This window comes from Nothobranchius furzeri, chromosome 16 (genome assembly GCF_043380555.1).
Source record: "Nothobranchius furzeri strain GRZ-AD chromosome 16, NfurGRZ-RIMD1, whole genome shotgun sequence".
Taxonomy (NCBI): Eukaryota; Metazoa; Chordata; class Actinopteri; order Cyprinodontiformes; family Nothobranchiidae; genus Nothobranchius; species Nothobranchius furzeri.
The window spans coordinates 48406728-48428773 of NC_091756.1; the positions used below are offsets into that span (position 1 = coordinate 48406728).

General features: G+C 41.4%; 1 protein-coding gene across 21 annotated transcripts in view; it reads left to right on the plus strand.

Moving 5' to 3' along the window:
- Nucleotides 1-22046, plus strand: part of ank3b (ankyrin 3b) — a 150162-nt gene that overhangs the window by 106700 nt on the left and 21416 nt on the right. For 14 of the 21 annotated variants that reach the window (XM_070545746.1, XM_070545752.1, XM_070545754.1 and 11 more), the window contains 10 exons: nt 1659-1813; nt 2616-2827; nt 2924-3131; nt 6554-6650; nt 6731-6959; nt 7454-7579; nt 10378-10500; nt 11020-11046; nt 11580-11661; nt 12835-20514. In XM_070545746.1, coding sequence (XP_070401847.1) covers nt 1659-1813; nt 2616-2827; nt 2924-3131; nt 6554-6650; nt 6731-6959; nt 7454-7579; nt 10378-10500; nt 11020-11046; nt 11580-11661; nt 12835-20514 — 8939 coding nt within the window. The remainder of the gene's footprint in view (nt 1-1658; nt 1814-2615; nt 2828-2923; nt 3132-6553; nt 6651-6730; nt 6960-7453; nt 7580-10377; nt 10501-11019; nt 11047-11579; nt 11662-12834; nt 20515-22046) is intronic. The other 7 variants (XM_054749360.2, XM_054749365.2, XM_070545751.1 and 4 more) reach the window with 4 other exon arrangements.

Genomic DNA, 22046 nt, shown 5'->3' on the forward strand with positions numbered 1-22046 from the left:
GTTATTGTTACATGCCTTTTAAAGGAACGTTGCATCTGGTCTCCTTCTTTAAAGACGACAGCAGTCAACTTTGGACTTGGGAATTAGCTATTAGTTTTTCAATATGGTCCGAATTAAACTCTTATTCTCCAAACCGAGGTTTCAACAGATACGATAATAACTGTTCACAACCTTTCCACAGAAATCCACGGCAAAAGAGTAGAATTCTAATTTTATTGGTTAGTTGAGTTTAGTTGCTAAGAAAGCGATAAAGTGCAGCTTCCCAGGAAATGTTTACACATGAAGAAGCTCATTACATCATACTGGATCATTGTATAACTTTATGAAAAGAAGCCACAACGTCCTTTCCCTAATCTCTTTAGTCTGATGTTTAGGGTTTTGTCAGCTAATTACAGATAACTGTTAAAAATAACGCGTCCTTAAAATGCACTATTTATCTAAATCAAATAGTCAACCTAAAATCACCTTGAGGCCAATTAGCTAGTTAGTGGTTTCACTTAAATCTTTAATCCGTCAAAAATATTTAAAAACATCTTTTTTGGAGACGAATAAAAGTAAATCCCATGTGATTATTAAAGGGACGTTGGAAATTTTCTACTTTTGAGGTTTTTTTTTATTTTTTTTATAAGTTTACATTTACTGATCAGGAAAATCATACAACTTGAAATACATACTGTCAGGAGTAAAAATTAAATAAAATATTACTTAGTGTTGTTTTATTAGTGTTCCTGGATCATTAACTCATTAAGATTAACTGAATTTCTTTACTTGAATAAATCTGGATGTTTCCAGAGTTTACAAATATCTAATATTTTGTGTATCAATTCATTTTGTAGAATTCCCTAAATTGTAGCCTGGAAAAAAATGTATTTTTTAATAAGAGATTAATAAATGATGAATGTTAGTCTGACACTTCCATGTGAAGTTACAGTCAGCTCTCCTGTTTAATCTGAGGTTACTACATACATCCTGTTCTGCAGAACATGAGTGGGCATGCCTAAATCAAAGTATCTGTTCTCAAACCAGTGGATTTGATCAGGGAATCTGACAGTGACCATATTGGCTCTAGGTTGTAAAAGCTGACTGTTTAATGTAGTTTTTCTCGTTCGCGTTTAGGTTTGAGAAACACCCACATTGTTTTCTTCAGTGATTTCTTGTGTTGCCATCCTATCTTGTTTTAATAGGGCTGTGCAGCTTTTTCCTGCCATCTTTCACTGCATTAATCTGCTTAATCTACTCTGAATGTTACATGAGATCCTCAGATTTACAGCTGTAGCCGCCATTGTTGCACGTCATCAGCTGAACTGTCTCTTTGTGTTGCTGTGATCAGTGTGTTTTTGTGGCAGGTGATGGCAGCTTAGTTTAGATTTGTCTCAGCATTTATTGTTTGAAAACGTTGTTTGCTAATGTATACGCTGAACAAGCTGTGACTTCAATCTGTCATCATTATATTTGAGACTTCATTTACATTTAAGTTTTTCATCACTTCTGCACTTTGCTTTGAAGGAGATGAAATAGGATTTTCATGCAATAAGAGAAAAATGTGAAAACAAATTTTAGTGTAAATGTGTGTTTAGTACTTTAATTTCAGTCAAAAGTAAAAATATGATTAAATCATTATTAATTCATACGTCTGTCCCTGACATGTATTTTACCAGGCCTGTGATAGTGGAGATCCCACATTTTGGCTCGATGCGAGGTCAGGAGAGAGAGCTGATCCTGCTGCGCAGTGAGAACGGAGAAACCTGGAAAGAGCATCTGTACGACTGCAAGACTGAAAGCCTCAATCAGCTTCTTAATGGGATGGATGAAGGTGAAGCTCATGTTTTGTATTATTATACTAAAAGGCATCCACCTGCAGGGGGCCTACGTTTAAAATAAATTGGGAATCCATGAATTAGAGAATGTTGATATTATTTCACTTTTGTCAAAAGTTCTGCATCGTTTTTCAGCACTATTACGTTATTCCTGATATATCTGCTATCTGCATTAATAGAAAGGCAAAGTGTTAGCTTGGCAAGCCGTCCTATTTATGTAAATATATAGTCTGGCCACAAACCATTGAAACAGCTCACTCATAAGGGCGGAATCTACGGTTGTCTTTCAAATAGTCTCCGCACGCAGTTGAACAGCACTAGGACCAATCAAAGCAACAAACAACATGGCATATACATCTCTACAGAAATCAGTAAACTGGTTGAAGAAGCAAATGCATCCCTTTTTTAAATAAATGACTTAGGTACATCTAGGTCATTTCTCAAAGTACAGCTCAAGTCGAAATTATCCAAATTTGAAGCCAAAGCCTTTTCAAATGACCGCCATTCCTGATCCGATGCCATCTTTGTTGTTTTCCTCCATCGCAAATGGCTGATTTAAAGCCCACCCAACATATATAGAGCTCTGTGATTGGCTAGATGCAAAAGTGTTCAGGCCAATGGTAGACCTGCTTAGGCTACAATGGAACGTGGCTAGACCAACCTGCAGAGCAAAATCTGTTTCTGCTGCTGAGGCTTATCTAGATTTCTAAGCTACCAAAGTGTTTAATTACAGGTCAGATTAAAAAGTTATGTGCAAAAAATATAATTATTATTTGCAACATAATCATTTCCCTAAAGAACTGGACAGCCCTGAGGAGCTGGAGAAGAAGAGGATCTGCCGCATCATCACCAAGGACTTCCCTCAATACTTTGCTGTGGTATCCCGGATCAGACAGGAGACCCATCAGATGGGACCAGAGGGTGGGACTTTACGCAGCCGAAGCGTGCCATTGGTTCAGGCTTCCTTCCCAGAGGGAGCGCTAACAAAGAAAATCAAGGTTGGGTTGCAGGTGAGTGTAAAGGTGTACATTTCTATAGTATGATACATTTGAGTGGTATATGCACAAGAGAAACATCTCTCATTCATCCTTTCCTTTTCCCACCAGGCCCAGCCCATTCCTGAAGACACCGTAAAGAAAATCATTGGGAACCGCGCAACCTTCAGCCCCATCGTTACGGTGGAGCCCAGAAGGAGGAAATTCCACAAGCCCATTACCATGACAATCCCTGTCCCGCCTCTTTCAGGGGAGGGGCTTACAAATGGTTACAAAGGAGACAGCACCCCCTGCCTTCGCCTCCTCTGTAGCATTACAGGTGTGTGCTCATGTTTTACGCTCGTATCTTACGAGCTGCTCTGGTGACAAAGGGAACAAGACATAATTGCAACAGTTGTAAAAAATGTTGTGCACGTGCTCTTTCACAATTTAGACACAATTTGGTTGTTAAGCACTTTAAAGCTATCTCATGTTTCTTGCATTTTAGCCCCAAAACCAAACTAACAAGTTTTCATTAGAGGACACTTGTTTTGCTAATGTTTTGAAGATGTCCAAAGCTCCAGCAACTCAGTGGAAAGGCACTGTTACTTGAAACTTAGAACCATTGGGTGCATTTTGAGACATTTGGAAACTCCCTTTATTAACAACCCAATGTGATATAGTTATGAAGCATCAGTGAATTTATTAAATTAGATGAAAATTCATTATTAGGCCCAATGTGATACTGACTTTAGCCTTTATGTAGCCAGACTCCTCCTCCGTTTAATTCTGCACAGATAGTCTGGTTACACACAGGCAGAGGCACATGAGGGGCGGGGCTTGCCAGTTCAAAAATAATCATTCAGAAAGATGACGTAAATGCCGACTGTACCGAGCTACGCCGTAGTTTTTTAGCTGTAGTCAAAAAAGGTGTCTGGCTCTGGGGCAGCTCCTGGATCTCTGGGACCTGGAGCTCCCTCCATCTCCTACACATCTTTGGGGGACAGATCTGTGGCCCCTCACACTCTCTATAGAGAAACCTTACATATACAAGTGCGTGTACACACACAGGTGCTCACATGGTGCTCTCATAATTATGGACTTGGGCACTTTCAACACATGTCTTAAGGCTGTGGTTGGCACTAAATGCACTGTGATTTATTATCGTGTGATTGTTCAGTTAAACAATGTTGATTTCATATTTCTTCATCAAGTTGACGCAGGGATAGCTTGCTCCTGTTGTATTGTTGTGTGTCCCTTTTCTTTAGGTCCAGAAGCAGACTCTTGTTCATCATTGATTGTTTATTTTTGTTGAACACCCCCCCCCCCCCACACACACACACACACACACACACACACACCCCACACACACCTTTTGTCGCTTCCTTTCTCTTTCACCTCTGTCTCCGTGTCTGGTCGGAATTACAAAGCATTCAAAAACAATAACAATAAAGTTTTAAGTATCAGGCGTGACGTTAAAAGCGAGACGCTTTGATGCTCCACCTGAGAGTAAATCTGTAAGGCTTGTCACCAGCATTCAGACATTAATTCTGTTTGCTTCACAGCCAGACAGGACAAGGGGAAAAATTAAATAAATAAATAAAATGGCGTCTGGCAGCGGCGCAAACATCTTTTTTTTTAGATGAAAGGCTTTTAGCTCTTCTTCTTGTTGTGGTTTTAAAGACATTCAAGTCATTTAGAACAGAGGAAAGAGCCGCAGCGAACTCCTCTTCGGTCGCCATGTTTATGACGAACTCGGCATTATGGTGTGTGACGTAAGCTACTCAGCGCTGATTGGCTTGGTTAGAATTCTCAGGGGGTGGGGTTATTTGAGTAGGAGAGTTCCCAGACCCTTTCTCTGTGCAGAATTAAACAGAGGAGGAGTCTGGTAGGCCAAGCTAGTGTTTATGAGAAGTTTGCTTCTCAAAGCTTTCAGTTCTAAATTCTCTAGGTGTAATTGTAAGAAACAAAATGGAAAAATTAATTATAAACAATAATGGAATCCATCCAATCTGGGAATTAGGTTTGCTCTAAGACAAACATTTTGCCTTTGTTGATGGTTAAAGTAATTCTGGGTTCAAACAGAAGGAGGTTATCACCAATATATCTGATCTAAAACAGAGGTTTAATTACATCTCAATCAAAAACGTTTGAAAACAAATATGGTTAATTTATTTTACTTTGTATATCAGAGAAGAGGAAAATCCCCTTAATTATTCAGTTTAAATTTATTTTGTACCTATTTCTGTCATGTTCTGTGTCTCCCTCATGTGTCTCCTTGTGTTCTCCATCTCTCTCTAGGTTCCCCTTATGTGTCTCCTTGTGTTCCTCGTGTGTCTCCTTGTCTGTGTCCCCCTCATGCGCCTCCTTGTGTTCCCCAGCCCACTCCAGGTTTTTCCCTTAGGTGTTCCCCTTAGGTTTCTGTGTCCCTGTGGTCCCCCAGCCCCCCCCCCCCCCAGGTTCTCTCTAGGTTTCCCTCACGTTTCCCTTAAGCCTGGTTCATGCTTCTCCGTCAGCTCCGCAAGGGACAGACACGCGCGGATTGACGGAAGCGTTTTGCTCTCATACTTCTCCGTCTCCTGGAGAGTGTTGCAAAGCAATTGCCCGACAGGACAACAGAGGGCGTAGCGCTGTTCTGTGGTATCCTGTCATGTATCGGTCCAAGATAGTGTGTTTATATTATGTTTTTTTGTATATAAGAGACTTTTTAACACAGACAAATTTGTCTCTCATTCTCCTCCACCTCTTCATGCGCTCGCCACCTCTAAACCCACGTTTCTTGTCATTTCCGTCCACAAATAAAATGCTTGCTTTTTCACTCATCCAGTCACGGGAGAATTAAACGTTCATGTTTTTAGTTTTTTCGCGAGGCATTCTTCAAGCTTCTCCGTGTCTGCCGCTTGTTATCCTCGGCTCTCTTTATGTTTTTGAGGGCGCAATGGCGGCGCTGTAAACAACAGCGGCGTCCTGACCAATCACAAGCTTGCGTTGTCCATCTCGACTGACGGATGTTTAGAAAAGAGAGCTCGACTCCATCTGTCCTTGCGGAGCTCTCCGGCAGGCACACAAGGACGTTGCGTGTCTCCACACTGACGCAGATGGAGAAGCATGAATCAGGCTTTAGTCACTTCATTTATCTTTAGTTCTCCAGCGTCTTATTTCTACAGTGTTTTAAGTTCAGTAGCTTTGTTTAACAGGTTTTAGTTTGCGCCCTCCTCACCTGCCCTGTTCTGCTCCTCCTCTTGGTAATTTGTATCACCTGTGCCCAATTCCCTTAATCGCCCAGCCCCTGTGTATAAAACCCTGACTTGTCTCTCAGTGTGTGTCTGTCCATTGTTGTGTCAGCGTTGTTCTCGTTCCCCCCTCTCGGTCTCTAGGATTTATGCTTCTAGGTCTTTAGGGGTCTGTAGGTATTAGGTTTCTCTTGGTCTCTAGGTTTTTGCTACTAGGTCTCTAGGTTTTTGTGCTTTGGATATTTTTGGACTTTTTGGTTTTGTGGACATTTTATTCCTTAAATAAAGGATTTTACGTTCTTTTTCTACCTGCCTTGTGTCATTCTGGATTTTCTGCATCTTGGGTCCTAACCTCCTCCTGGCTCGCAACGTGACAACTTCCTGATTTAAGCTTCAGCTCATGTTGGTGTGGAGTCATGCAGAGCCCATTTTGGATTTTCTAATTTCTAAGTTTCTTCATTGTTTGTCCAGGTAAATTAGATTTTCAAAACTGAATTAAATAGAAAATGACATTTTATCTGTTTGGCAGGTGGGACTTCACCAGCTCAGTGGGAGGACATCACAGGGACGACCCCACTCACGTTTGTCAACGACTGTGTCTCTTTTACCACTAATGTCTCTGCCAGGTGAGACAGAACCTGCATGTCTTTATATTCACACATGCAATGTCTTAAATGTCCATCCCTTCCCTTGTTTTTCTCTCCAGGTTCTGGCTAGCCGACTGTCACCAGATCCCAGAGACGGTGAGCTTGGCCATGCAGCTTTACAGGGAGCTGATCTGTGTGCCCTACATGGCCAAGTTTGTTGTGTTTGCCAAGATGAATGATCCAGTAGAGTCCAGTCTGAGGTGCTTTTGCATGACGGATGACAAGGTGGACAAAACCCTGGAGCAGCAGGAGAACTTTGAGGAGGTGGCAAGGAGCAAAGACATAGAGGTACACAAACCGATCACGTGACATGATTCTTGCAGCATAATCAAGTGCAGGTCCGAGTTTAAAGCAGAAATAGACCTTTCACTTGGTCAGTTTTCATCAAAACATATCAACATAATACAAAGTAAGGCTTTGGTTTGAAATAGCTAATTATTTCCAAAGAAAGTTTTAATTTAAAACAGCTTTTTTTTTTGTCTGACGTGCTTGAAATCTGTGAAAAAGCTTGAATTCTATTCAGGTATTTTCAAGGTTTTAAAGGTGCCAACTTTTTTTTAATAAGGTGTCTGAAACTAATTTGGTTTTAGTACAGTACAATCTACTTTCATGAAGTAAGGAAGTGAAATAATCATTTAAGTAAGTGTACTGTTCATGTATTTGTAAATCTCCACCAAAAAGGTGCTGGAAAGTCTTAAAATTGTATTTAAAAATAAGTCAAACATCTTTGTCATTTTATTTATTTTATCTAATAATTAATCATTTTTATTTGTTTGTTACAGGTTCTGGAGGGAAGGCCCATCTATGTTGACTGCTATGGAAACTTGGCTGCTCTGACCAAAGCCGGTCAGCAGTTAGTTCTCAACTTCTACGCCTTTAAGGAAAACCGGTTGCCCTTTTGTGTCAAGGTACTTCATAATACCTCCCCCTTAGATAAGATGTGGAGCTGGGAGCAGGGGTAGACCAATATATCGCTCGGGCTGATATTTATCATTTTTTTATATGTAGGTATCAACCGATATTTGTCCTTAGTAAAGCCAGTTTAAAGTCTAGCATATCCTCGGGCAGCCCGGTGCTGCAGCAGAATTTAAGTTAAGCATAATTCTATGTTCACTAATAACATAAATTTACTTTATTTAGGTGTCTGACTTTAACACTGAGCAGTGTACAAAGTTCAGATTTAACAGTTAAACTCAGAGTTCAAAAACTGATTCAGACATTCAGTGCATCAATTGATGTTATTTGTGGCATTTTAACATAAAAATAAGGTGGAAAATGTCTAGATATCGGCCATGAAAATCAGCCTATGAAAATTTGGCACTACATATGGCTGACCATGTCTCCTACTTATTGGCATCTTTATCGGCAATAGAAAAACCAATATTGGTCAGCCTCTAGCTGGAAGTTCATCAAACCGCTAAAAAAGCTACTTTAGGTTTTTATGTAAAAATTGATAAAATGAGCCAAAAGTCAAAGAGTGACCTATCTTCTTAATGAAATATGCAAAAATAATGACTTAACGCACAGGCGCGTTGCAAGCTTTTCAAAAGTGTGGGGGATGTTTCTGTGCCCAAAATAATTTCATGTTATTCATCTTGTTAGTTTAATTTCCATAATAGCGGAGCAGGTGCGAATTTTAGACGCGTCACGCATGGCTCCGTTTTAAACATGTTTAAACTGTTCAGAATACAAATCCAGGCTCTGTCTCGTTAGATTGGTGTAACTAAAGTTTGTACTGAAGGAAACTTTACATTAAACCATGTTGAAAAGAAAAGGATCCGATTCGATCGTTTCCCCCTCATTTACAGTCACGGAGTACAGCACAGTGTGCGTGGCTCTGGGGTTAATCAAGTTTAGTTGTTTCTCTTTGCAACAATCTTCACAAGAAGGCAAAACAGTTAAATGGCAGGTTACAGATATTTCCATAGCGCAGACAGCCCATGCGGTAAGATTTCTTCCCACTGAAGCGGTCTGGAAACCCGGTCTCTCTGAGGGATGTGAAACATGTTCGCTGATTATGAAACTTTGGCTGAATAGCGCTTGTTCCCATCTCTAATATGGAGACGCATGACGCATCCAGTCAGAGGCAGAATAGCCTCTTCAGCTCAGAAAGCACCTGTAGAGACATTTGATCACGCACAAAGTTTATGTGGAGCAGAAGCGGTCGGGCCACGGCAGGTGAAATGTTCCTAGCCTACATGAATTGAAATTGTTTAATTGTAACATTAATATGTTACTGGACACGCTGGTCTGGTTAGTTAGGCCAGTGTTTGAAAAGGAAAACACACACACGCAAACACCAATTAAAATAATGCTGATAGCATGGACTAGAAGCCAGGTGATGGTTTACGTATTTCAATGATGATCAGGCTGTTGTAAAATGTAATCTCCATCCACATCCAGACAGAATTATCCTCTATTCTTTCTCTATTTTCTCTGCTCTTGTCTGGGCTGACGCAGCTGACAGTACATGCGGCGTGCCTAACTAGCGGCTGATGCACATTTTACGCATTTGGAGAGGTGGGCTGGATGCTTTGCTTTTACTGGAAGATGGATTTTTTTATTTTTTTCAAAAATGTGGGAGATTTTGCCCCATGAATAACCGTTAAAAACTACTGGTGTGCACGTACCCTTATGAAAGAGTCCTACGTTGAGAGGTAAATATTAGAAGTGCAGGTAATGCATTCTGGTGCCTATAAATGAAAAATGAGTGAAAATTAAATTGTGAGTTTTTACTTCATATTTTAGAAATAAAAATGACGGGGGGGAAATTTATGACGTCTTTTTTATACGAAATTTTCTAACGCGACCTGCATGCTTCACTTAAGTCACTGCTTATTAAGGTCCGTCCAAAATTACCATGGCCCACCCAAAAATGAAAACCTGGCGCCGCGCCATTTATAAACCTCTGCAAATAGTTGTTCTTCACTTTATCAAACTCCGACTTTGTACAGCTAATGTCAAGATGTAAAATTATGAATTCAGTCGAGCTCTTCCCTCCCTCCCTCTCCTGCTCTCCTTGAAACACGACATCGGCTGTCGGTTTTCAAGGAGAAACAGAAGAGGGAGGGGAAGAAGGAGATGAGGCAAACAGAGTGAGTGCGACGTAGAGAAACCAGACTGGTGTGGAGGTGAGCAAAACAGCTGTAAAAGTGTGTGTGTTGAATCCCCCACATCCCCCACGGGTGCGACGCCCATGTTAACGCATCAGATACTAAATGGGAAGTAAACGCCGTGTGAAATTGTTTTCCTCCTACATAAGAAATAAATGAATGTCAATAAAATGAATACTACTACTACTTGTACTAATAATAATTAGAGATTTCTATGTTTATTGTAGAAATAAAAATCGATTTACAGTTTTGGCCGTGTAGCATTTATGAGCTAATCCTTTGATCAAACTGCCAAATAACTCAGCCCTGTAGCAAAACATTTTAAATAGTTTTCATAAGGCATCTTAAAATGCATGTTTTTGTTTTTTCCTGCTACTCTAAAGGTAGAGCAGAACATTATCCCGGTAAAAATATGCATTTGGATATGGTTTAAAAGAGCTACAGATGGAATACCGTGCAATTGTGTGCTGAATAATAATTTTATTAAGTTTGTCAATAAATAACACTGAGGTTCACAATGTCAACTGAAATTCTTGCCTAAATCAGTCTGCCACCATAGTGATCAAGTACGATTGAGTTGTGTTTGCCTTCAGGTCAGAGATCCCAGTCAGGAGCCGTGTGGTCGCCTCACTTTCCTAAAAGAGAGTAAGCCCACAAAGGGCCTCCCACAAACTGCTGTATGCAACCTGAACATCACGCTTCCAGCGGTGAAGAAGGTAGGTCAGCGTGACCCCACCATTCTGTTTTCATGCCCATAAACATTTTCATCGTCAGGGTGTTTTTCTGCCCACGACACTGATAGATGAAAGACAGAGAAAGACTTTGGCAAACCTGCCGCCAACGTGTCTTTTATCTGTTTAAAGCTTCTCTGAGTATCTACAGTGAATTTGTATCATTGGCCGTTTCATTTTGATTCCTCCTGCCTAATGCTTTGGGTTACTTGCTTTTGGCTGAGGGCTTGTGTGCTTAAGAGTTTTGGTTGTTGGGCTGGCTTGACCTCATTTGCAGTTTTTTGCTTCTGAGTGTTGGTGCTTTCTATAGTTTTTGTTTGTTTCATTCATGTTTTTAATTTATTTTCTAGTTGAGTTGATTTTTTTCTTTTTGCTGAAGTGGCTTCACTTCTGAGTTGGAGCTTCTGTCAATCACTCCTTTTTCACTCCCTGGTTTTTCTTGCCCCCTCCCTGCTTTCCATTATGTTACTCCTCCCTGTTTCTGCAATGCATCTTGGGAACCAGGAAATGGAGTCAGATGCCGAAGATGAGGTAAACCACACCCTCCCCACCATGTGCTGTCTTCTGCACCAGACCTTAAGCGGCCCTGCTTTGCTCTTCGAAGTTTTATTTTTTAAACCACTTCTGCAAAGGGCTAAATCAGCTTTCCCTGCTTGTAACCACCTCTAGCTGCTCAACTTTGCATGATATGTGGTAGATTAGATATGACAAACCTCATGTCTAATGTCCATTCTGTATCCCTTACACCATACAAGTGGCTCCAGATTAAAAAAAAACATAAATAAAATCAAACATTTCTCTTGTACACGTTCAAGAATTGATATTTTCATCTATTGTGACTAACTCTATTTAAAATTACTAGTTGATAATACAAACTCCTAACCAATTATAGTCCAATGAAGTGCAGGAGTATTTAATGGTATCATTTGTAAATAAACCCTTCATAAATATAGACTAATAGACTAAAGGGTTTTCATTAATTTTATACAAAAATGTGCTGATTTTTGCAGCACTTTCAATTGTAGGGTGACCTAAAACTGATAGGAGTTTTGTGTTGTTTGCAGACTGAAAAGCCAGATCGACGTCATACCTTTGCATCCCTAGCCTTACGTAAGCGCTACAGCTATCTGACCGAGCCTGCACAGAGTGAGTTTGACATCATTACTAACCAAACCTTTGATAAGATTAAAAGAATGCAAAGATTAGTAGACACGTTAGACGTTAAATACATAATGAGTGTGTAGATGTGACTTTAATCATGTGACAAATGCATATTTCTCATTCCACATAACACGCACTGTCCATGTGCTTGTTTACCACATGGTGCATATTTTTTGCATGAGTCAGTGGTTGGTTTTTGAGTTTGTGTGCTATGCTTGCCCACATTGTGAGATTGTACTTCTTTCAACTTTGGTTGTGATTTACACGTGGATTTCAGCAAAATTTTACTTTAACTTTCTGAGATAAAACAATTATTTTGAAAGGGAAGTCAAAGTAAAGTTTCATTGTTATTTCATGTGTTCCCTTGGACTGAGAAGCTCCTTTTGGCTTTGTTGCAGCGTTACAGCTTTGTTTGGTATGAAAATGCATGTCAGAGGTCTTGAGTTTGGTTTCCGTTCAAGTTTTTTTTTTTGTTTTTCACAATTTTGAAGCTGCATGACAAAATGAGCTAAATTTTGGGTCTTGGACAGCACATTTTGTCATACTTTTGTTTGATCTTGAAAAAGAAAATGTGAACTTTTGCAGCCTTTTATTTCACCACAGTGTCTAAATTGTTTTTAAAATGTCCTCTTTGGGGCAAACAGATAAAAGGCACTACAAAAAAGCAGACTGAATTTTTAGCCAGAAATCCAGTGGTATTAGAACATTTAAAGTTCAAAGAGAGAATTAGTTTTTGTGTTTATCCTGGTGCATTTGTGTTGCCATTTTTCTGTGTTTCAGTTGTCAGTCTACACCATTGTCATGGGGATTTTACTTTGCTGCTGAATGTGCTGTGTTGAGCTCATTTCTTTTGTTGTCGCTGCTGTTTGAGAAATCTTGAAATTCTTAAACTCGTAAACACAAATGTTTTATTTTTTCATGAATCCATCTTGCGATTTGTTCAAATGTCTTATACCTAGCATATAAAACAAGTGCTTTTTTCCTCCTTAATACTGCAACTGCATCACTGACCAACTCTCCCTCCTCTGGTCTTCTCTTTTTGTCACTTTTTCCATTTATTTTCCTCCCCCAACATATTTTTCTGTTATCTTCACTGTTTTGCATTATTTTGGTTATTTCCATCCACTTGTCATAATTTCTCTGTAAATTCATTTGAAGAAGCAGCAGTTGAACGAAGTGCAACCGCAAGAGCACTGCCTGCTGGTTACCCTCACAAACCTGTCTTTCCAGCCAGACCTTACCCACCATGGTCGACTGCTCCTATTCCCGTCCCTGGCCAAACAAGGCCCATCGGAATGGGGGGTTCCCTCATCTCTACCGATTCACTGACCAGCTCACCAGCTGGTTCTCCATTGAAGTCTGCCTGGACCCTCTCAGCCCCTTCACCTGCAGGTTCCACAATTATAAAGACCAACCTGGGACCTTCACCCTCAGCACCTGCCTCATCATCACCGGTTAAATCAGTCAGTGACATACCGTCCTCATCTCCCATCAGGTCTTATAGGACCGTGCCTTCACCCATTAAAACAGTTGTCCAGCAAGGTCAGTACCCCAATAAGGGGCCTGCCAGTATTCAGACATCTGGAAGTAAAACCGCTACAGATCCAGCTTCAATCAAAAATTTTGCAGCAGCATACACATCAAGGACCAGTCCAATCCATTCAATACCAAATGGCTCCTTATCTGACAGATCTTCAGCCTCTATAACTTCTGCAGCATCACCCAAACATCTGTCCAACATATACAGTTCTAATCTACCTTTTAAAACAGCCCTTGGGTCTACAGTTGTGATGGATGCAGCAGCAGCCACCCTGTCATCTGTAAAAAGTATCTCTAGCCTGTCTTCGTTAAAAACCACAGTTGAATCAACACTCTCATCTCGAGGAGGGCGGACATCTGTCTCCTCTCTCTTGTCAACTGGTCAGACAACCATTGCTTCCTCAGATTTTTCCATGATGAACGGATCAGTTTCACCTGTTATATATCCGTCCCCCTCCTCAACACCAACTTCCCCTTCTTCACGTCTTCTCTCAGAGAGAAGCAGCCTTCAAGAGCGGATTCAAGCCACCACACAAGCAGCAACGTCTGGTGTCAGTGCAGCCATAAATGAAGCTATAGATTCATACTCTGTGTCAGGCTATGGCACACTTAGATCCCTCACCTCCCGTAGATCTGCCACAGCAAGCTCTGCTTCCGGTTCTTTGAGATCTGTAGCTGCTTCCCCCAGCCCAACAGTCTCAACTAATACAATGACTGTTCCTGTTTATTCACTGGTCAATGTCATCCCAGAGACCCCGATCAAACCTGGGCCTGGGTCTCTAAAAATGGCACGTCCTGATTCTTGTTGTGCTGTCCCCTCATCTTCTCCCTCTATGTCTTCCTGTGTTACCGGAACAAAAATGAAGTCCCAATTAAAATCCCCTCCATTTATCACGCCACCAATTATCCACCCAACTGCAGCTTCAAACCAGGAGATATTGAAAGATGTTGCAGATATGAAAGAGGATCTCATCAGAATGACCGCTATCCTTCAGACAGACACACAGACAGCAGCCAAAACGGTACAAACATTACATACTGGCACACCTAAAGAGTCCAAGTTAGAAGACGAGGAGCCATACTCTTTAGTTGAGAAGGTGAAGGAAGATTTAGTCAAAGTCAGTGAGATATTACAAAAAGATATCATGACTGAAGGTAAGGTCATTGCAGGCAAATCACAAAAAGAGAGAGTCTCAGAAGATGGATGGGAAGAATTCTCCAGAGATGAGATTGAAGAGGCACAAAGAAGTACCATCCCAGACTATTACCCTACTTTTGAAGAAGAGACAATTTTTAAGCACCAGACTATGTCAAACAAGCTAGAGTTAGCTAAGGTTGTAGATTTCCTAACAAATGATATTGGTGCTAGCTCTCTGTCAAAAATGGCCGAACTGAAAAGTATGAAGGAGGAAGAGTTGAGAAAGCAGGGGGAGGAAAAACAAAAGCGTGTCCTCAAACCATCTATGTCCATACAAGAAAATAAACTGAAAATGCCTCCACCAGTCTCGGGCATGCTCAGGTCTCCCTCAGAAAAGGACCTAAGCAAGCTTGCTGAGTCATATCAGGGTTCAGACACAATACTAGAGTCTCCTGAGGACCTCTCTCATGAGCAGGATAAGAGTCCCTTATCAGACAGCGGGTTTGAGACAAGAAGTGAAAAGACGCCGTCTGCTCCTCAAAGTGCAGAGAGCACAGGACCTAAACCTTTATTTACAGACTCACCAATCCCCCCATGTGTATCTGAGACGAGAACTGAGGTTGTCCACATTAGGAGCTATGAGCATCCAGATGATCTTTGCGAGCCTGGACTCATGGCAGAAGCTGCAGCTACTCTACCTGCTGTCGAACCCGAAACAGCTTCTTCCAAAGACTTACAGATGAAAATACCAGAAGACAATGCTTTGATGAACAAAAGCATGTGTCTTAAAGAGGAAACTCATATTACTAAAACAACTAGAATGTTATATCACAAGCCTCAGCTGACAAATGGCACGGAGATGATAGAAGAAGCCATGTCTGTTAGAGATATCATGAAAGCTTTTCAGACAGGGCGGGACCCATCTCAAGACCTGGCTGGCCTTTTTGAACACAAGGCTAGCCAAGATTCAGTGAAAGGTGATGAGCTGACTCCTAGATTTCTTGACAGAGATATTAAGTCCAAACCTAAAGTAGAGCGGATCATTGAGGTTCATATTGAAAAGGGCCACTGCACAGCAGAACCAACCGAGGTCATTATTAGAGAATCAAAGAAACACCCTGAGCTTTACATCTACAAGGGGGACCGTGCAATAAAGGAGCTCACTGATTATGATGAGACCCAACAGGAAGAAGAGGAACTTACTGCCGAAGAATCCCTGCCTTCCTTCCTGGAAACGTCTCGCGTCAACACCCCAGTGTCACAAGAAGAGGACAGTCGACCAAGTTCTGCCCAACTAATAGCTGACGATTCATATAAAGCTCTAAAACTGCTAAGCCAACACTCCATAGAATACTGTGACGATGAGTTGTCAGAGGTTCGAGGAGAGTCATATAGGTTTGCTGAAAAAATGCTTCTCTCTGAGAAAATTGACCCGTCATTGCAGGGTTATTCAGATACGGAGGATTTTGCGACAGTAACCGACAAAAAATGTCACCTAGTTTCTGAGGACACTGTTAGCGATGCGATCCCTAATCTGCAGCAGGGAAGCCCTAAAAGAGAGTTTGTTTCCAGGTCAGCAAAAGATGGTTCCCCCAAATCAGGTAAAATACCACACAAGGATGAACCATCTCAGTTTGACAAAGTGACAGTGCTCCATTACTCCACAGAACCAGGCAGTCCAAAACATGCTGTTTGGATGAGATTTACTGAAGACAAGCATGATCGGAGCAGGGATAAGTTGCTTTATGAGGACCGGGTAGATCAGAGTGTCAAGGAAGCCGAAGAAAAACTCAGTGAGGTATCACAGTTCTTCCGTGACAAAACAGAGAAGCTTAACGATGAGCTGCAGTCACCTGAGAAAAAGCCTGTTAGACGAGGGCAAAAGGAGCCTAGATCCTGGCCTAGCTCGGTCTGCAGCAGCCCAGAGAAAACACAACAGAAACCTAAGACAGAAGACGAGAAGTTCAGTAAAAGTAAGCTTAGAGAGCCTTCAGTTGGAAAAATCTTTGGCACTTCCACAGTAGCTGAAAAGAAAAGCTATAGTTTACCAAGCAGTCCTCAGAAAGTTCTTTCTAATGCCAGTGAAGATAAACTAAAACATGAACCAAAGACTAGTGCATCTGAACCCTCTTCTCCTGCTCACGTTAAATCAACGTCCAAAGTCAGTGCAGTGAGAATGAAGTTTGAATCTGTGGCTCAGAACATTAGTCAAAGTCAGTCTAGTCCTACCAAAATTCCTCCACCAGTGCAACCAAAACCCTCAATTAAAAAGTTACAGGAAAGCAAACTTCCTGTGTATCAGTTCTACACTGGAGGAAAAGCAGCAAAAGTTTCAGAAACATCAGGAGATGATAGTCAGAAAAAGAATGGTGAGAAAGCGACAGAAGGTACTAAACCCGATCCAGTACCAACATCTAAAACTTCTAATGTAGATAAGCTTCCAAACAAAAACATCATTGAAGCCACTGAAAAAGTTGGGGAAATGAAGACTGATAAAGTGGCAGCTAAAGGTAAAGAAAGTTCATGTGTAACACAGGAAATTAAAGAAAGCTATAAAAGTCAGACAGATAAGACACCTGCTGTTCATGATAGTGATGCTAAGAAATCCCATCAAACCAGAAAAGTTGTTTCGTCTCCCAAAGACACAAAAGCTGAACTCCCTAAAATGGAGGCTGAGGAACTGCCCAACAAGAACATCAGAAAAAAGCCTGAATTTCAGATTCCTGTAAGAGCAACATCCCTACATTTAGATAATGATCTTACAAAGAAACAAGCAATTACAAAACCCTCCCAGATACCTACAGCATCTAAAACCAAAAGTCCAGAGACACATCCAGTAAAAACAGATCTAACCTTTGAAATTCTAGACAATGCACCCAAGGATTCAAACTCTAATAACGTTCCCAGAGAAATACTGGAGAAAGTTATTACCCCTGCAGTTGCTGTAACAACCAAAGAAAACTTCAAGGGCATCAAAACATTACCTGTTTATGTGCAGGTTGGCAGGCAGGCAGAGAGGGAAACTAAAGGAGCACTGTACTCAGTCAAACAGAAATCAAACTCTGCACTTAGCCCCATAAGCCCAGATGATGATACTTTAGAGCAGGTGTCCTTCATAGACAGCTCAGGCAAAAGCCCTCTTACACCAGAAACTCCTAGTTCTGAGGAGGTCAGTTATGAGCTCATGTGCAAAACTCCTGATGGCTTTATGGGATTCCTGTCAGGACAACCAAGTCCCATCATGGAGGTCTCTGAGGAGTCAGAAGAAGATGGACATGTTAACACAGTTTTTTCGTTTAAAGAGACCACTATCGACAGTAAAACTAATGTCCACGAAGCCCAAGCAGATCTTGTTAATGCTAATAGAGAAACAAAAGTTCATGACAATCAGCAGGAGTTGACTGATAATTTAAACAAAGATTCTGCAGTAACTGGCATACACAATGGCACTAAAGGACAGGAGCAGCTTGAAGTTTCAAAAGATAAGGGTATTGCATATATTGAGTTTCCTCCCCCTCCTCCTCTAGACTCAGCCTCAGAAATTTCAGACACAGAGAGAAAAGATTCCTGTGCTTCTTCAGAAGCTGAGACAGAAATGATGGACGTGAACTTACAGGAGGAACACGCCAAGCATCTGCGGACCGAGCCAATTATACGCATTCAACCCCCTTCGCCAGTTCCCCCTGGCACAGATGACAGTCAGTCTAATGCAGAAGAAGAGGATGAAGAGTCAATTTTTCAACCAACTCCATGTAAGAAATTGACCTTAAAAAATTCTGAGGAGGAGGAGGAAAAGATTATGGAGAAAGGAAAATCTAAATCCAAAAGGCATGACAGAAATGGAAACAAGGAACCTGGTGGGACTAATGGTTCCAATGGTTCCAGCAATGGTTCTAAATGTTCTAACGGTAAAGCAGAGGACAATGAATGTGAACAAAATGGAAATGACCAATCCATAACTGACTGTTCAATAGCCACAACAGCTGAATTTTCTCATGACACAGATGCAACAGAGATAGACTCTCTGGATGGTTACGAACTTCAAGATGAAGATGATGGCCTGTGTGAGCAAGCAGATTCTCTTCGTCTATTTGGTCTCCCAGACAGCCGCAGAGATGTTTGGGCAACAGACACATTCAGGTCCTCCGACCGGGCGTTTCCACAGACTAAACTGGAAGTCATTGAGGAGGAGAAAATCCCAGAGGAATGCCAGAAGGAGATTTTGAAAAATTATACTTCCTCAAATGATGGGAAAGCTGACTTTGTTAGTAACGATGGAGCTAAAAGCCTGGAACAAAAACATTCTGATAAAGAGGGAATTTCAGACAGTTACTTTAGTTATAAATTAGAGGACGAATTTAGCTCTCCTTTTAAGACCGTTGCCACCAAAGGACTGGACTTTGATCCGTGGCCCAGTAAAAGTGGTGAAGGAGAAGTCGTCGATATGGGAGGGACACGGGGAAACAATGTGGAGCCAAAGCCTTATGGACTAGCCGTCGAGGACCAGTCTCAGGCCACGACAGCAGAAACTACCCCAGCTCAAACTCCTACAGATGATAGCACACCAACGAGCGAACCAAACCCATTCCCCTTCCATGAAGGGAAGATGTTTGAGATGACACGCAGTGGTGCGATTGACATGAGCAAGAGGGACATGGTGGAGGAGAGGCTCCAGTTTTTTCAGATTGGTGAGCATTACTACTCAGCGGGCAGATATAGGGTGAGGGACTTAGAGGTAGATGCCTCCTCACAACACAAAGATCCACTTATTGCTCATTATACCACATCAGTCCCTCAAGTGTCCATTCAGACTACAACAGTAGAAATATCAAATGTGCCTACTTACAGCACATGCAGAGACTCGGCTTCCATGTCTGAGCCCAGATTCTCCACTTTTAGGACAGGACTCAAGCTATCCTCTGATAAAAGCTCTGATACTTCTAAACAGCAAACCCCTAGCACTTGTGACGATTATAGTGACAACGCCTCAGGAACAACTGTAGATAGTTTTTATCGTTTAACCTCAGACTATGCAGATGACTATAATTTTATGACGTCAAACATAACAGAAAACTATTTTGGTAAACAACCATTTGTCATGCATTATAATCCAAATGACACCCTTTGTTCAGACACACAGAAACAGTCCTTGGAGAGTCAAAACACACATTATCAAAGCACAACTTATTTTTCTGCAACTTCACAACATGGTAGCAGTTTGCAAACACTGAGCAGCAACACTAGTAAAGCTTTCCCTGACCCCCTTTCAAACATATCTCAGACTGGTAGCATTACATTCAACCCATTATCATCTTTAGGAGTTTCTCAGCAAGAGATCAGCAAGAAAGAAACTTCCTTTAGCCAAGTAGAAGAAAACTCCAATGAGGACAGGGCTGTTTTAGCAATAGTAAATGCAAAAGCCAAAGGAATCAAAGACCATATGTTCAAATCAAAGTTACCTTTGAGAGTGCCTAGCTACAAACTATGCAGTCACAGGCAACCAGCAGTGAAAGACAAGGCACAAGAAAATGCTGATAAATTACCCATCCAAAAACGGGAGATTCCGCATAAAGTCAGAAAAAGATTGGATCATTTTGAAGGTTTATTTCCTAAATCTCAAATCCCAATGATAAAAGCCATGCAACGTCATTCTTGTTCACAGCAGCAAAAGGTTAAAAACAACTCTGCAAATAATGAAAAGACCAATAAGTCAGCAAGTCCAGTACAAATCCCTAGGAGAAGTGAAACAGGGAGAAATAACAGAGTGCTGGTCCAAAGGAACATTAAAACAAGGCCTGCTAATAGTCACATAGCCTATCCCAGAGAGGCCAAAGTAAAGTTAAGGGGGAGAGCACTGCCCACTGAGGTGAAGGACAGCTGCAGCCTCATCACAACCAGCAACACTTCCCTGTCAGACCCATCTAGAGCTTCTAGGAGTTTCCGTCCTTCTTGCACCTCTACGTCCACCAGCACCACCACCACCACATCAACACCATCCGCTAGCGATGTGAAAGCTGAGGTTGAGCAGGCCAGCAGTGAGAGGATGAGGACGAGCAAGAGGAAGAGTAGGAGGACACTTGGAAGGAAGGAGCGTGAGCAGAAGGAGGAAGGGAGTCAGGTTGATCAACCAATCACGACTCCTGTGATGGAGAACGAGACTAGTTTGTAAACTCTTTCTAAACCCTTTAAACACTTTATCTTTCTCTAGAAGATGCATGCAGCTGTTGTGGGTGCTCTGTAATGTGACGTGAGTGTAGCTGTCATTTCTTCTTCCTGTCGGTCTTGTTATTTGTGTTTTGTGCTGTCTGATGTAGGCAGATAAAGACATCAAAGGATCCACTTTCATAGACATTGAGATATAACCAGATTTTATTTCGACTGTTCGAGCTTTTTAAAGATTTTCTTTTGAGAGAAAAAAATCCTAACACCACTTGTTAAAATAGCACAGAAAATAAGATGTAGAAGGTGTAGACATGTTGAAAAGGCGGCAGCTAGTTTCAGTTTGTAAAGCATGAAAGAGGCTGAAATAGGTGTGAGTATGAATTGCTTCATTCTACTGGACAGCTGCACACCTCTCTGTTTCACTGCACAGCCACAGTAGACCAATAGTGTTGCATTTCACCAAAAGACACAGCACTCGCCTCCATCTGAACATGATCTAGAGTTAGAGGTTTATTTATAGGGTGGGGGGTGAACATGTTTCTGTTTTCAGTTTGTCTGGTTTGTAAATCTCCTTTGGTGATGCTCTCTTAAATCACTGGGAAAACAAAAGTTTGGCTCAACTTGAAAGCAACACGTATGTCAGTTGGACATCGTGTTGAGGTAGTCAGTCGTTGGTGGGAACCTGAGAGCTGCTGGACTACTTCTGATTTCAAGTTAAAGCTCAAATTTGTTTTCATCAGTGAGTTGCCTGATGGTAGACTGTCTGTGCTTAGTGACCTGATGCTAAACCTTTCTACTTTAAAACTTTCATCACTAAAATGACTGAACATCTGACATTTCAGTGTGAATGTGTGAATTATTTTCTGGCCTAACAAATCCTCAAGCTCTTAACATATCTCTCATAACATAAACGTAAATGCTACAGTGATCAAGTTACACTGAACAAAAACATAAACGCAACACCTTTGTTTCTGCTCTGATTTTTCATGAGATGGACTTAAAGATCTAAAATTCATTCCAGTTACACAATAATACCATTTCTCTCAAACATTGTTCACAAATCAGTATAAATGTGTGATAGTGAGCACCTGTGCTTTGCTGAGATAATCCACCCCACCTCACAGGTGTGCCACATCAAGATGCTGATCTGACATCATGAGTAGTGCACAGGTGTACCTTAGACTGCCCACAATAAAAGGCCACCCTGGAATGTGCAGTTTTGTCTCACAGCAAAATGCCACAGATGCCACAAGCATTGAGGGAGCGTGCAATTGGCATGCTGACAGCAGGAATGTCAACCAGATCTGTTGATCTTGCATTGAATGTTCATTTCTCCACCATAAGCCGTCACCCAAAGGGGTTTCAAAGAATATGGCAGTACATCCAACCGGCCTCACAACCGCAGATGACGTGTAACCACACCAGCCCAGGACCTCCACATCCAGCAGGTTCACCTCCAAGATTGTCTGAGACCAGCCACTCAGACAGCTGCTGAAACAATTGGTTTGCATAACCAAACAATTTCTGCACA